Source organism: Myotis davidii, unplaced genomic scaffold (assembly GCF_000327345.1).
Source record: "Myotis davidii unplaced genomic scaffold, ASM32734v1 scaffold259, whole genome shotgun sequence".
NCBI classification, from domain to species: domain Eukaryota; kingdom Metazoa; phylum Chordata; class Mammalia; order Chiroptera; family Vespertilionidae; genus Myotis; species Myotis davidii.
In genome coordinates, this window is record NW_006292687.1 from 804,245 (window position 1) to 818,628 (window position 14,384).

General features: G+C 42.7%; 1 protein-coding gene across 1 annotated transcript in view; it reads right to left on the reverse strand.

Moving 5' to 3' along the window:
* SETBP1 (SET binding protein 1) overlaps positions 1–14,384 on the reverse strand; it is a 352,531-nt gene that overhangs the window by 169,836 nt on the left and 168,311 nt on the right. Inside the window, exon 3 of the mRNA XM_006766106.2 lies at positions 10,872–10,925. Coding sequence (XP_006766169.1) covers positions 10,872–10,925 — 54 coding nt within the window. The remainder of the gene's footprint in view (positions 1–10,871; positions 10,926–14,384) is intronic.

The following is a 14,384-nucleotide window of genomic DNA, read 5'->3' on the forward strand; positions in this document are numbered from 1 at the left end:
TGCTCAATCCCCATTCCTCCCTTTGCCGTTTCTGTTCCTACCCAGATGAAGGGTGAGAAAGCCCAAGTTCGCCAGCTGTGTTTTCTCATAGTAGAGTCAAGGCAGGCTTTTGAGCACAGACCTTTCATTCCTATCAGCAAGCTATCTTCCCTGTCCACACGTGGGGATGGACTGCTTGCCAGAGACAAGAGTCCTATGGCCAGGATGGGTCCTACCTATAGGTGCCATCTCAGTGCAAAATCCAGAACCCACATCCTCCTGAGTCACCTTTGTCTCATTTTTTTAAATACAGAAACAACTGAATTTATGAGTGTGAAAGTCATTATATAAAGTCGCTAAAGTCCCCAGGCCTGCACACAGTCTCCTGAACAGCACCCATACATATGCCCTTAGTTCATTCCTCACTAATTTCCCTGGGCAGTACATCACTGTGCCTATGTCTCCTCAACAGTTGGAGCCAACGTGATGTACAGAATTAGGCTGAGATCAGTGAACCCAAGACAGTTGGTTCAATACTCTGGTGGTTGAGAAGCTCTTGATACATTTGTTTAAAATAATTTTAATACTTTCAAGCTAGTCCTCCTCATGGGAAAGAGATAAAATGTTAATTCAGAAAGGGCCATAGATGATAAGGGAAGGAAGCAATCAATGAAGGCAGTGGTGGGTGTTCTTATCTCCTGGTCAAACAGTCCCTCTCCATCCTTCATCCACTCTCGTCCATCTCTGTCCTCCTCATCCTCTTCAAGGGACACTCTCGCAGGGCTGCAGTGTCTGCCATTGCTCACTTCAACTGGCAAATGTCATCAACAAACTGATGGAAAGATCAGGCAGGATCTAGATTTTTGTTTGTTTGTGGTTTATGTTTCTTTTTCCTTCTTTGCTAATCCCCAATCTATTATACTGTCTTGGGAAGCTGCCATTTGTGTTGTAACCCTGACTTCAGTGGTCCAGATTGAATTTCAATTACATACCTTTTAAGAACAACAAGAATTATAGTGTGTATTTATGAAGTGCTTACCATATGCCAGACACTGTCCTTTGAATCCTCTTCAAACCCCATCAGGTATGTATCCTTTCACTAATGAGCAACAAGGTCAATAACTTATGAAGGTCACACAGTACACAGCAGACCTGTAATTTGAACTTATCAGTTTGAGCCAAGAATCACTGCTCTTAACTCTTACATGATAAAGTAATGGGATATGGTCTCTGTGCTAGTTAGTGGACACAGCAGGGTAGGAGAAATCTGTGTTATGTTACTAAATGAGCATCAATTTTTACTATATATAGTGATCTACGACATCATAGAGTTTTCTCGTCTTGCGTGTCATTGGCTTAGGACACCTGTTGGAAGCACAGTTCTGCCAGAGGATCTGACACACATTTTTAGGAAGGTGGGAGATGTAGCAGGAACATTATGTGCAGAGCTGGAGAGGGAGACAGGGGGCGGTCATTATCAGGAAAATAACAGAAAACTGTGGTGGAGGCTGTTGGCAGACTTGATACAGCCTCCAAACGCAAGCAAGCAGATGGCTGGAAGGTGCCGTTGAGAGCTGCAAGCTGTTCCACCAGGAGGGGCCCCTCTCTTGTGAGGGTCTCCTGACACCTCTCAATCAATCCCTTTGTTTGGTATGAGATGGTTGGAAAGGGGTTGGGTAGATAGATGGGTGGGAGGACAAGAGGGCTGAAGTGTGAGCCAGGCAATAGAGTTGGAAAGAACTTAAAAGGCAAGCTTGCATATTTGTTGGAGAGGTGGACCTTCTTTCTCAGGAGGTAGATTTGAAACTACCTTGCTAAAGCAATTATGAAAAAGGTACCTTCTTTCAAGTCCTAAAGGTGGTCTGTGAATTTGCATTTTCTGTATGTGAGTCATTCCTAGACCTAAAATGTATAGAACAAAGTTATATAAAATATTAAAATGTAGACACGGGGAGAGCTGACACTATAACTCAATCTGCTAATAAACACTTATCTGAGATTCATCACAAAACATCAATGGCCTCAGGCCTAAAGGAGCAGAATTACAGGATGGTTTTTAAGAAGCAAAGATTGATACCTCTTTACCAGAAGGATTGAAGGGAAAAACAAGAATAGAAACTAGAAACATGAAGATGGTGGAAGAAATCACAGATTAATTAAACTTTGTGAATCTCGGGGGATCACAGAAATCATCTAATTCTGCATCCTTGAGGCTAAGTTTTTTGTTTTGTTTTGTTTTGTTTGTTTTAGATGAGAAAACTATAGTTGAAAATGAAGAGGATGATATTCAAAGTGAATCCCCACTGGTTGTCCTTGCTTCTATTCTGAAGAATTGATCTTAAATCAGATTTTAAAAGGCTAAATCATTTTTGAATACCCTAGGACAGATAACTTATGTTGATTCCTTTGATAGAGTAGAAAAATCTCTGCCCATGAATAACCCTCCCAACACCCGCCTATTAAGTTCTCAGGCATGAACTTCTACATATTCCTTTGTTTTAAGTTGGGTCCACCTGCACTCAGCCCTCAGAGGGTCAGGACATCCTGGAAGGAACAAAATATTCACTAAATTCTAAAGAGACTTCATATCCCAAGAGAACTTATTAAAACTTCAGAATATTCCACTGAAAGGCCAGACACTCTGGAAACACCTGGGGAACTTCTCTCTCTGGGACCATATACCAATGCTGGTTTTTAAGGGGAAAAAAAAAATCCACTAAAAACAGTGTCAAAGCAGGCAGTGCAAAGAACATACCTGCCGTATGAAGCTGTGGATTTTCTGTAAGAAGAATTAATAGAGTCAGTTTGGGTTTTAGTGCTGGCTATGTGTAGACATGTGAGCAAATTATTTTTGTTAAAAATGGTCTACTATTGTCACAGATGTACAAGTTTGGGAACAAAAATAATTAAGTGGGTTGCCTTAGGAATTATGGGAAAAGATCCATGGTTTGTGTAGGTTTCCTCCAAGAGCCAGAGAGACACCTTTACAGGCGGAGCCATTGTTATTTTTATTTTTTGCAGGGGGAACACTATTCATAATACAAATATATTGCCATGAACTCACAGAAGGCAGCAGAGAAAAACAAGAGTCCAGATCCTACCCTTTTAATAAAAATAGGAAATTGCATAATTAGAACAGAACGTCTCAAATGGTTTTTGGTGAATGGCCAGATGTTATTTTTATCTTCAATTTACTTGGGTAAAATACTATAAGGATAAGTAAGTAGGAAAATGATCACATGTTTGGATATCATGGAAACAGCAAGTTGCTAGAAACGTTTCCAAACTCTGGTTCTAGAGGTATCTCACTGTGAGCCAGTAACACACACTTGACCGGCTGCCACTGGTCTGAAATCCATGCTCTGAACAGCAGTGAATCAAAGAGCAAAGATGCGTGGCAGCAGATGGAAGGCAAGTCGAAATAAGGCCTTGAGAAAAAGGCATGGATTTACTACACAAGAAACTGAGCTGAGCAAGAAGGATCGTGGAGATCAATCCCTCTCCTGATGTCAAGGGAATTAGGTGCATAAAGCTGGATCTTTTTGGATATCTCTTAGAGTCCAGAAAGAATGCCCAGGTGTCCAACAGAGGAGGCCATGACCCCAAACACCAACACTAGCTTGTTTAAGATACTGGGCAAATCTCAACAGCTGAGTGGGAATAGCAGGGGATGAGCTTGTAGGCTTTACTGCATCCATGCATGGCCACGCTTGCTCAGCTTGGACCATGGTTTCCCCCTCTGTGAAAGGGGAGGAGTCAGGGGGTTGGTGTGGGTTTCAGATGCTGGGGGCAGGTGAAGCACATACATATTCCTGACACAGGGGAGATACTATTCGAATGTGAGGCCCTTTACCTTCTCTCCCTTCAAGATTTCCTCTGTATTGCAGGGTGTTTGTTTGTTTGGTTGTTTTCTATGTTGTTGTTTTTTGGTGTTTTGCTTTTTTTTTAAAAAAAAGAAAAGAAAATTATGAGGTTGATTTGGATCCTGGGGGCGGAGGGGGGTGGACTTCTGAAAACACCAATATCTGGACTCTACCCGGACTTATTCAATGGGGTTAGGCTTGGCCTCCTGTAATTTTCATAAGCTCGCCCAATAGTTCCCATCTGCAGTCCAGGTTGTGAACCACAGCCTGGGTGCTCTCTCTCCTCTTCCAGCTTTGGAATGGAGGGAGGAGGTAAGCAAGCATCATTGGTAGGTAGCAGGACTTCCTTATACACTGTCTTGCTCTGGAATGGTTCTTCCCCAAATGGCAAAGTAGATTATGTGATGAGTTCAAAATAAGCCAACCTGTTTTTTCACTGCTGTGTGTCTTAGATGAAGAAACTACACGGCCGACCTCTGCCTCAACTCAGTTTCCTCCTGTGTAGAAGGGGCAGCTGCCACCACGACTCTTCCATTGGGAGTTTGGGAAGGAAGGGAATGAGAGCAACAAAAATTCCTCACCAAGATGGAAGGATTCAAAATGCTCTGCATTAATCCCGTCTATTACTCTGAAATGTATTAAACGCTTTTTTCTAGAACCAGACAAAGGTTAAGAAAATTTAGGATGTACACAAGTGAAGGTGAGGTTGTTTTCCTGGTCATATCAGTGGTAAGTCAGGGTTTAAATTATCATAACCATGGGGATACTCTCTAGTTCAAGGTGGTATTACTGAAGTGGTTAAGAACAAAGAGGTTGGAACCAGATTGCCTGGGTTCCAATCCCAATTCTGCCACTTAGGGACTTTGTAACCGTAAGTTCCCTGTGCTTGCCTGTGATAGGGAGATAGTAGTATTGTTGATTTCATAAAGGCCTTGTAACAATTAAATGAGATGATGCATATAAAGTTCAAAGAATACTTTCTCGCATAAGCACAGTTGCCCTAAGTCCTCAGCACATGTACTCAGTCCAAGGCACTGTGAGCAAGTACTAACACCAACCCTGAGCTCATAGGGCTGAGTGCTCTGGGAAACTCAGAGCTGCCATCTCAATCTTTACAACTGTTGGTGCCGAACTTGTAGGCAGCGGGTGCCCGTGTGGAGTAGAGTCAGATAGTGGTGGTTCTGTTGAAAAGACATGATCAACCCTAGATGAACAAGCAACCGGGGAACTCAAGGGTTTTACACTAAAAAGACACGAGCTGTCAGAAGCCCCAAACTATCCAACCTGCTGTGCTACTTCCCAGTGTAGGAGCACCCGTCTGCAGCAAGCCAAACCACACAACACCACCCAGCCCTAGGCTACTGTCATGGACCCTTCTCCGCTTCACCTGGCCTTTTCTGTTGGGAGATGCGCACAGCTAGGATTTCTTTCTACTCAAATTCCACAGCCATATCTTCCAAAAAAGTAGCTTCTCTTCATGAAATGTTTGGGGGTTCTTGCGTTAAAACCTTCTGGGTTAAGACCATGGAGCTCAAGATATTTTGCAGATAATTATATCCCCGGATGACCTATGAGTAGAACTGATTTCGAGGCTGAGGGGGAAAAAAAAGTAAGGGTTTGTTGAGGGAGAAGAAAGCTCCCTCCTTTGAACATGGTGCTGTTATCATACTTAACCCGGGGATGAACACAGCATCTTCTCAGTCTGCACGTCCTCTGGTCACCCTCTGTGGCGGACAGCTATCCCTATTTCTCCAACCAGCCAAGCAGCTGCTGAGCCCAATGCTTCTGTCCTCATGTACTTTCTCTGGCATTTGTCCCCTCAGCAGCATCTCCACTGACTCTACCCCAGCATCATTCCCTGCTAATTCCCATAGGGACTCATGGTCAGAACTATTGCTGGGTCCTCTCTTCATTTTATCACCCTACTACCTACGGCATAAGCTTCTTGCCTCACAATTCTGGCTCTTTCCCACCCTCAAATCTTCAATGGCTCCTACTGTCTTCAGATGGATGGCAAATTCTAAACTCAATCCCAATTCAAACCAGTCAACTGTAAAATGAGATATTATGACAATCAGGGAAATCTGAATATGAACTGGGTATCGGAAAATATTAAGGGATTCTTGCTGATTTTGGTAGGTGTGATAATGGCACTGTGATTTTTTAAGAAGCCCTTATTAGTGAAGCTTACTGAAGTATTTATGAGTGAAATAGCATGATAAGTGGGAATTTTAAAATACACTGTCCAAAAATTAAAATCAAAAGTAAAAGTAGCTGGGAGTATTTACGAAGTAAGAGTGTCAAATGATAATGATTATTGAGGCTGGGCAAGAGATATGTTCCCATCAGCTCCAGAAAGCTGCCTGTCAAAAACTTGGCAAGCAGGCTATTAAACCTCTGGCAGCTTAAAATTGGTCAAGGTAAAGATATTTACACCACAGAAATGGGCACATGATACAAATTAGGACCTTTTTTAGCATCATACAACTGAAGTTGAATACTAAATAATAGAAGTTGGAAAATATATGGAGTTTTCTTATCCTATTATGCCTACTTTTGTATAAGTTTGAAAACTTCAGTAATAGTTATTTTTTAAAAGTATGACTCTTTTTTCCAGAGTTTTAAAACCTCTGCAATATGACCCCAACATAATTTTCAAACTAAAATCCCATCATAGTTACACCTGAACCAGATTAATTAAACCACTGCAAGTCTCCAGAATACACCCAAGCATCTCACCCCTATTTTGGCCTTCATTCAGGCTGCCCCTGCCCCAGTATAAATTCATTCATTACCTCACTTCCTTATCACCTGTCTTGACCCAGGTACAATGACACCTCCATCTGGAAGTCTTCCCTGCTTGGTCTATAATATATTCATTTTCTCCTTGAATAATTCAACCTGCACATCTCTAACAGAAAGAAGAAATTAAATTCACTGCGTGTGGTGGGCCCCGTGGTAAGCTGTTTTCACACACATTGTCTTATTTGATCCCTCGCAATAATCTGTGAGATAAGCTGCACAACTTTTTTCCTTAATAAGGAAATTGAGGATAAAGACATTAAGTAATGTTCCCAGAGTTACAAAGCTGACATTAGTGGCAGGACATGCCAGAACTGTCAACTTCTGGGGAAGAGTGTGCACAGCAGGACGTCCCACATAAAGGTCTCTCTGGAAGCCTCTGAATGAAATGGTAACTCAGTGACCAAAGCCCTGTTTTCTTCACTCTGGAAAATGTTTTCCTGTGCATTCTCATTTATTCCCTCCCCTTTTACTGCAATGTCCCCTTGGCCATCATAGCCATGGACATTATAAAAATTTCTCATAAACTGCTACCCTTTATAGGATAACTATTACACTCACCCCCTAAGATCCTATCATGAGTCACACTTGAAGTACAACATAATTTTTTCCTGAAAGAAGTATTGGTTTGGAAAGTAGGAGAGGGCCAAGTGCTTCAGCCAGTGGGGGATAGGTTTTTGCAAGGTAGCTTTCCCAGCATGGTGGCTGGGCATGTGAAATCTGCATCTGAGATTGGGCCCCACATCGTTATTTATTCACCACATTCCAACTGGGACCCTTGTAAACATGTGTACACATGCCCATGGGCACACCCACATGGACACCCTACTACAAAGTTTAAGCAACCATCGCATTCCTGTAGGAACTAAGAAACAAAGAAGAACTAAATGCCAAGAAGCTGGGATGCTATTTGTGTCCTAGTTGTGAGCCCCAATCTAGCATTTGCCTTGGATCACTCCTGCAGAGCTCAGCCTGCAAAAGGAATGGAATGTCTAACAAGAGGGGAGTGGTAAATAAATGACGGTACTAGCAAGCGGACAAAAATAGCCTGCTGCTAGAAGATTTTCCAGTGACATGGGAAGCACGCAAACAAACAAGAAAGAAGGTAACATAATAAAGTATATAAAAAATGATATCAATTTTCAACAACCCATCCATGTGTATGCCTATGTACATTAAAGATCACACCCCTAAATGTCATTAATGTCATTATCTACACTTGCATAAACAAGGTATTTTTTCTTTTCTTTTTTTTTTTTGTATTTCCCAAATTTCTTTAAAAATTCTTATAATTAACATCCATTACCACACAGTTACAAATTTTTTTTCTTGGGATGAGACTTTTAAGATTTATTTTCATAACAACTGTCAAATATACAATACAGTATTATTAACTATAGAAATGACAATAGTCACCATGATGTACATGCCCAAGGCTTATTTATTTTGTAACTGGAACTTTGTACATTTGACCACCCTCACCCATTTTGAATTTCTCCAGGAAACATGGATAGCTTTTTTAAGGAGGGGAAAACAGGATAAAAAGAAACATGGAGAGGAAAGCATATGATTGTTAAGCTTCTAGAAATGGAAGGAGATGCCTTCTTTTACTCCTTTTGGGACTGGAGAGGGGTAGTCTGGCAAAGGGAGATGAGGGTAATCATTTCCAGTCATCCAAAGCCCCGTAAGGAGGGATTCAGGGGTGTCTGTTCCCTCAAAAGGCAAGAAGAACAGGGTCTTGATAAATGAAAGATGTGTTTGGAGGGGGAATCATAAGGAAGAGAAGAGTCTGGGTGGTTCTGGTGTGAATTTCAGAAGCTCTTTCATCTGTGCCTTTAAACCTTCTTGAAAAAGTAGCCACCTGTCAGCCCCAGGCCTGACTCTAAGAGATAGTCCTACCCTCTGTGGTCGAGAGGCCAAGCTCACCGAACTCCCACAGCAAACTACAACCTCAGGATCTTAGCATAAGCCATTAGCCTACCTGCAGAGCAATGGGTTTACTCCGCCAATGAGCAAGGTATCCTTGCAAACCAGCCATCCTGGGAAGAATGGCAGATAGTCTCTTCCTTACTTCCTCTTTTCTCTCTGGAAGCAGAAAGGAGGACAGAGACAAAGAGACAAGTGGGTCTAGCCTAATTGAGTTGCCCTTGTCCACATTTCCCAAGCTGAGAGTCATCCAAGATTAGCAAGGAAATCATGACAATTTTCCCTAAGAGGTCGCAGCAGGATCAGGCATCAAGGGAAAAAAAAAAAGCCTTTTACAGGCAAGTGATTAGTGTGGACGGTGTGAAAGCTTACAAGCCTGATTACAGTTCCCCCAGAAAGGGGTCCTCAGTGGATTCCTCTCCCAAAAGCTACTGATGGTTCCTGGAAGGGAACAGACCCATGAATTATTGTGGACATCAGGATGCATGGGACTAAGCATCATCTGAAACCCAAAGAGAGAAGGAAAAAATAACATCAGAAGCCAACAATTTGGTGCAGTGGGGCTGGGAGGTGCGGTTGGCCCAAGCACATGGGCAGTATGGTTTCTGTTTGGAAAAGCGCCCAAAGGGTGGTAGTGACTTGAGACACATCCAGGCCTTTCTGACGCAGGAATAACACTTTAGAATTAACTCTGAACTTAGCATTACGCACTGGCCACAACATTCCCAGGGCTTCCTGGCCTCAGGAACACACATCCTGAGGAGTGAAAAATGTGGATGTATGCTCCTAGCTTTGGGGGGCTGACACACAAATGGGATAATGTGGAAAGGTCAGACAGAACCAGGGGAGTGAGCCATCTGTACCAGCAACTGTGGGCTGGTGGGGGGAGCAGGGAAGCTGCCTTTCTTGGATCATGGCCTCGCATGTTATCGATGCACCCAATATATCTGACTTTCGCTTCTCTTAATAATTCAGTTTAAATAATCTAGAAATGTGGCATGACAAACATGGAGAGAATGTGATCATTTCAGAAAGCAACGATGCCTCCCCCTCCCAACACACACACACACACATGCCTTCCATAAACTCAGTCTCCAATGGATACCCTTTTTAAGCCTCAACACAACATCACACAAAGCATTTCCCCTTTTATAAATATTCAGACAAAAATAAATCATTAGCTGGGATGCTACTGTGTGTGAGGTAGGTGTGGAGGTGGATGGGATGTGGGTAAATGTTGATTTTCTTTTGTTTTTGTTTGGCATTCCCTGAGCTCCCCTGGAAGTTTATGTGAATATGTGAATAAAGACTTTAATTAATGAGCAGTTTTCCATAGTTGACAATCAGGCTTCCTGATTACTTATTCCTAAGCCTCATGACATTCCTGACAGAAGGATCAACAAGCTGTAATGGGAATACCCCAAAGAGTGCAAAAACTTACCTTTGACGCACCAATGGTGCTCGCTATTCTGTTCATTCTCTCTTTGCAGCCTCTCATTTCCCGCTTGCTGATCCTGTATCTACAGAGCACACAGCTCTCACTACAGGATCTACTTCTCTTGACCTCCATGCTCTGTCTGCGCCGGGTCCATGGGGAACACACAGACTGTGTGTCTGGTATGAATTGAGTGTTGGTGCTTATCTGTTTGTGTGTAGGCAGTAAGTCCCCTTCTAGAGACAGGGAGGGTGACTACCCATCTTCCGTGCTGTTCAGGAGGTCCCCAGGGAACCCTTGCCTGGGCCCTCTTGTGGTTGACTCATGGTGACCTCCAAACAGCATTCTGGCCGGAGAGAATGGTGGCCCATTTCCTGACCAAGATCAGCAACACCAACCAAGATGGGCTGGAGTCGGAGATGAACTGAGTTGCCAGACCAATGATTGCAAGGCATGTGCACGCAATTAAACAAATGTGACTATCCTGTCCCCCCCCCCCAAAAAAAAAAGAGAAATACAGGGGAATACAGCGGACCACCCCACCCTCTACCTCCTTGGATTAATCATTTTCTAAATGAAGTCACCCACCACCACACATTCCAAGCATATTGGTCTATATTTTCCCCCAGTATAAAATATTAAGAGAGAGAGAAGAAAAAGATGTTTTGGTCATGATGAGATGAGAGAGGAGCTGGAGGGAGAAGGCAAGCTACCAGGTCACTGTCAAGGTTGGCACCTTGAGTCAGAGAAGTTTGGAAATACAAGGGAGGGGGGCGGGTTCTGCCCCGGGGCCAACTTTTTTAACTCATGAACAAACTGGAACATTTCACTCTCCCAAACGTCATGAAAGGATCAGTGGAACTTACCTGTGGCTGAAATCCTTTGAGGTCACTGGCTGCAAGGTCACTGGCTGTGAGGAGCTGGAAAAGAACAAAGGAATCTTCCTTAGTAAGACTTCTCAAAGTTTGCATAGACTATCCTGAAGAGGACTGATCAGCAATGGACTTGCCATAGACTAAATCCAGAGCTAAAGAAGCAGAATCGCTAAAGTAGGAGAGTTAGGGGCCAGGAACATCAACTCAAAGACCTTCTCACCTTGTGACAACTACATCTCTGACCGCATTGTCCCTCTCTACTGCCTCCTACCTTTCTCACAAGTGTCCCCAATGCTTGAATTGGGGATCATGGTCTATGGAAGGACTTCAGCAGATCCAGCCTACCTGAAATTGTCAGTTCAATTACAGGAGTCTAGAGATGTATACACTTCTTAGGAAGAGGGTACCTGACTTCCTTCTTACTATCAAAGTAGCCTGTGATACCACTAGCTAAAGGCCTCCTTCTCCTTTCCCTCCCCTGTTCCCTTCTCTTCTTCCTCTTCCTCCTTCCTCTTTTTTGTTAATCAGCCCAGTAAAAATGACCCTTTTCTTTTCCCAGCTACATGTGACTCCGTTTCCCTTTATCATGTGTTTTTTTATCCTATCTACTATTTACATATTCATAGCTCATGCCTCAAATTACCATGCACATCATTTGAGTCAAGAGTCAAATTCATCTATTTTTCTGTATCTTTGTGTTTAATCAATAGTACAGGATAGCCCAGACAACTTGGCTTAGTGATTGAGCATCAACCTATGAACCAGGAGGTCACGGTTCAATTCCTGGTCAGGGCACATGCCCGGTTGCAGGCTCCCCAATGTGGGGCAGCCAATCAATAATTTTCTCTCATGAATGATGTTTCTGTCTTTCTCACCCTCTCCTTTCTCTCTGAAATCAATAAAAATAATTTTTTAAAAAAATAGTAAAGGGTAAAGGTGAGGTTTTAATATTTTTGCATCCTCTCCAAAAAGCACCTAGTTGACTCATATGATTAAATAATAAAATATTAACATTCTGTATTTTTGTGCAAAAATGCTAAAAAAGTGTGGGGTAAAGAAAAAGGGCAGATGATTATTTTGATTCAAGAAATGTGACTGCTAGCTTTGTTAGGCCTAGAGAGCATTTGCGAAAAATAGGAAAGATTTCATGTTTGCTGTAACAATATTATGTTTGGTTCGAGATTGTGAGGGAGCTATGCTGGACTCCAGGTCTCCAGCCTTCAGAAAAGCTCAACTGGGCTTTTCTGGCTTCTCTAAATGACTTTGCCAAAAATAATGAGGAGAGGGGTGTTAACGCTGGGACAGAGCAGAGAGGAGGCGGAGAATGTCAAAGTTGTACCTTTCTCCCCACACCCAGGCTTAAGGATCAGCTCTCTCCAGGCACAAGGACCCATGAGAAGGTGGCACCATCTAACAAAGAGCCAGTGTGGCCCTTCTCTTGGTAATGCAACAGCCCAACAACTAGCCATAGGGGTGTCTGATTAGACACTAAGAGCCAAACATTAGGGGACTTAGTCCCTGCCTTTAAGGAACCTACAAGTTGGCCAAAGGATAAGGCATGCATATCAGTGTGAGCAGAACATACGTAGTAGGGTGTAAGCATAAACATGTGGAGGTAAGTTAAGAAAGGTCAGGGTAGGGTTGCTTAAATAAGACAGAGTTTGAACTGAGCCTTGAAAATGGAAAGGTGGCAGATCGAGGCACCTGAGGTGGGGCAGCTGCAAGAACAGAAACATGAAAAAGGGACTCCCCAGTCCCAGTATAGCACCCATTGCATTTGCATGTCCCTATGGCCAGCGATAGCACACATTAAGGGCACAGGGAGGAGAGCATTATAGTACATTAAAGATCCACCCCCTGGGTGCCCTGCACAGTGACTGCTACTCTATACAATTTTTCTTTTTAATCTTCACAACTCCATCATGACATAGAAATTGGCTCCACTTTATGGGAGAAATTGAGACTTATGGAATTTAAATAACATTTTCAAGGTCACACGGGTAGTATAGGTATTGGGAATTTAAATCCAAAATTATATTGCCCCAAAGCTCATCCTCTTTCTTTTATTATGTGATGCCTCTGATTTATAGAGCATTGGAGATAACTCGCTGATGAGACATAGCATAGGGAAAAAAGATGAGTGCCAGACTATTAGTCAAGTGAGCTACAGGCAGTACCTAAAACATGTGTCCCCATGAATGACTTTTAACTGATCCTTCCTTCCAGACATTATTTTATTTAATTGGTAATGACCATCCACTCTTCAGATCTCATCAGTACAACCTAGGGTTCTAAATTGAGCAGAGCACAGGTTAGGATGGAGATGGGAAGGAGGAACAGAAAGGGTGGGGTGAGGTATGGGTATGAGAGTGACCTTGTTAAGGACAAGGCCACCAACATGTGTTAGCATATCGGAATCAAATCTCAAATTCTCCAGGCCCTTGCAATCCAGTGGGAAGGGACTCTTCTACCTCCTTTTAATGGGGCTCAGCAGGTAGACAGCAGGCATGAAACCAAAAGGTCTAGTTCCTCCCGGTTTTGATGCTGCAACTGCAAATCAACTACAAGTGTGTTCAAAGCATCTTATCAGATGCATTATTTCCTCATGCCAATGGTTTTGGACTTGAGAAATAACCAGTTCCATTTGTTTGATTGGAAATAAAGATACGGCATTTTGGTTATTATTCATAGTGTCCCTAGCTCAACAAAGTCAGGATCTATCCCTGGAACTATTAGACCCTCTTTTCCTTCTCTTCAGAAGGACCCAGATGCATGCAATTTAGTTCTTAGTTGTTTGAAGTTCTGTTTTGTGCTGTTATATGTATTTTTTATTTTCTTTTTCTTACCTAACAAGACTGTACCCAACAAGACCATGGTTACTATCTCATGTAATCTCTACATTTCTCAAAGTATTGAGGAGTCTGGACAATTAGTCAATAAATACCTATTGGTCAAGCGACTTTAAGGGAAAGTGGTGAATACTGTCAATAGCAGGGACTAGAATGACTAAACTGCTGAGCCTGCAGAAGACACTTGTGAGAGACGGCTGGTGACACCCTTCAAGTCGACAAGAGGAAGTGGCACTCAGCATCTAGAGTATTTCCTGCCTGAAGTAGGCACTCAAACATGTGAATGAATTAATCAGCAGTGGGAACACACTCTTCTTTATCCGCTGTAGGTTTTATGAGAGCATATTGGCTTATACATCAGTGCAGGAGTCAAAGGTTCAACTGAAGAAAAGACAGCATGAAATCGAAAGGGGATGGAGAAAGAGAGAAAGGGAGAGAGAGAGAGAGAGAGAGAGAGAGAGAGAGAGAGAGAGAGCGCTCCTCTTCCTGTGGATGAAACAATAAAATGTTCAATGGGCCCATTGCAGTTCTGATGTGTTAGGACCAATTTAATTGGTGGGTTGGGGGAGGCAGGGAGGTGGTATCAAGGATGGTTATCCAGTAACTTCTAAAACTTCTGAATTCCTTACCTTGTAGATCCTGAACTATTGATTCA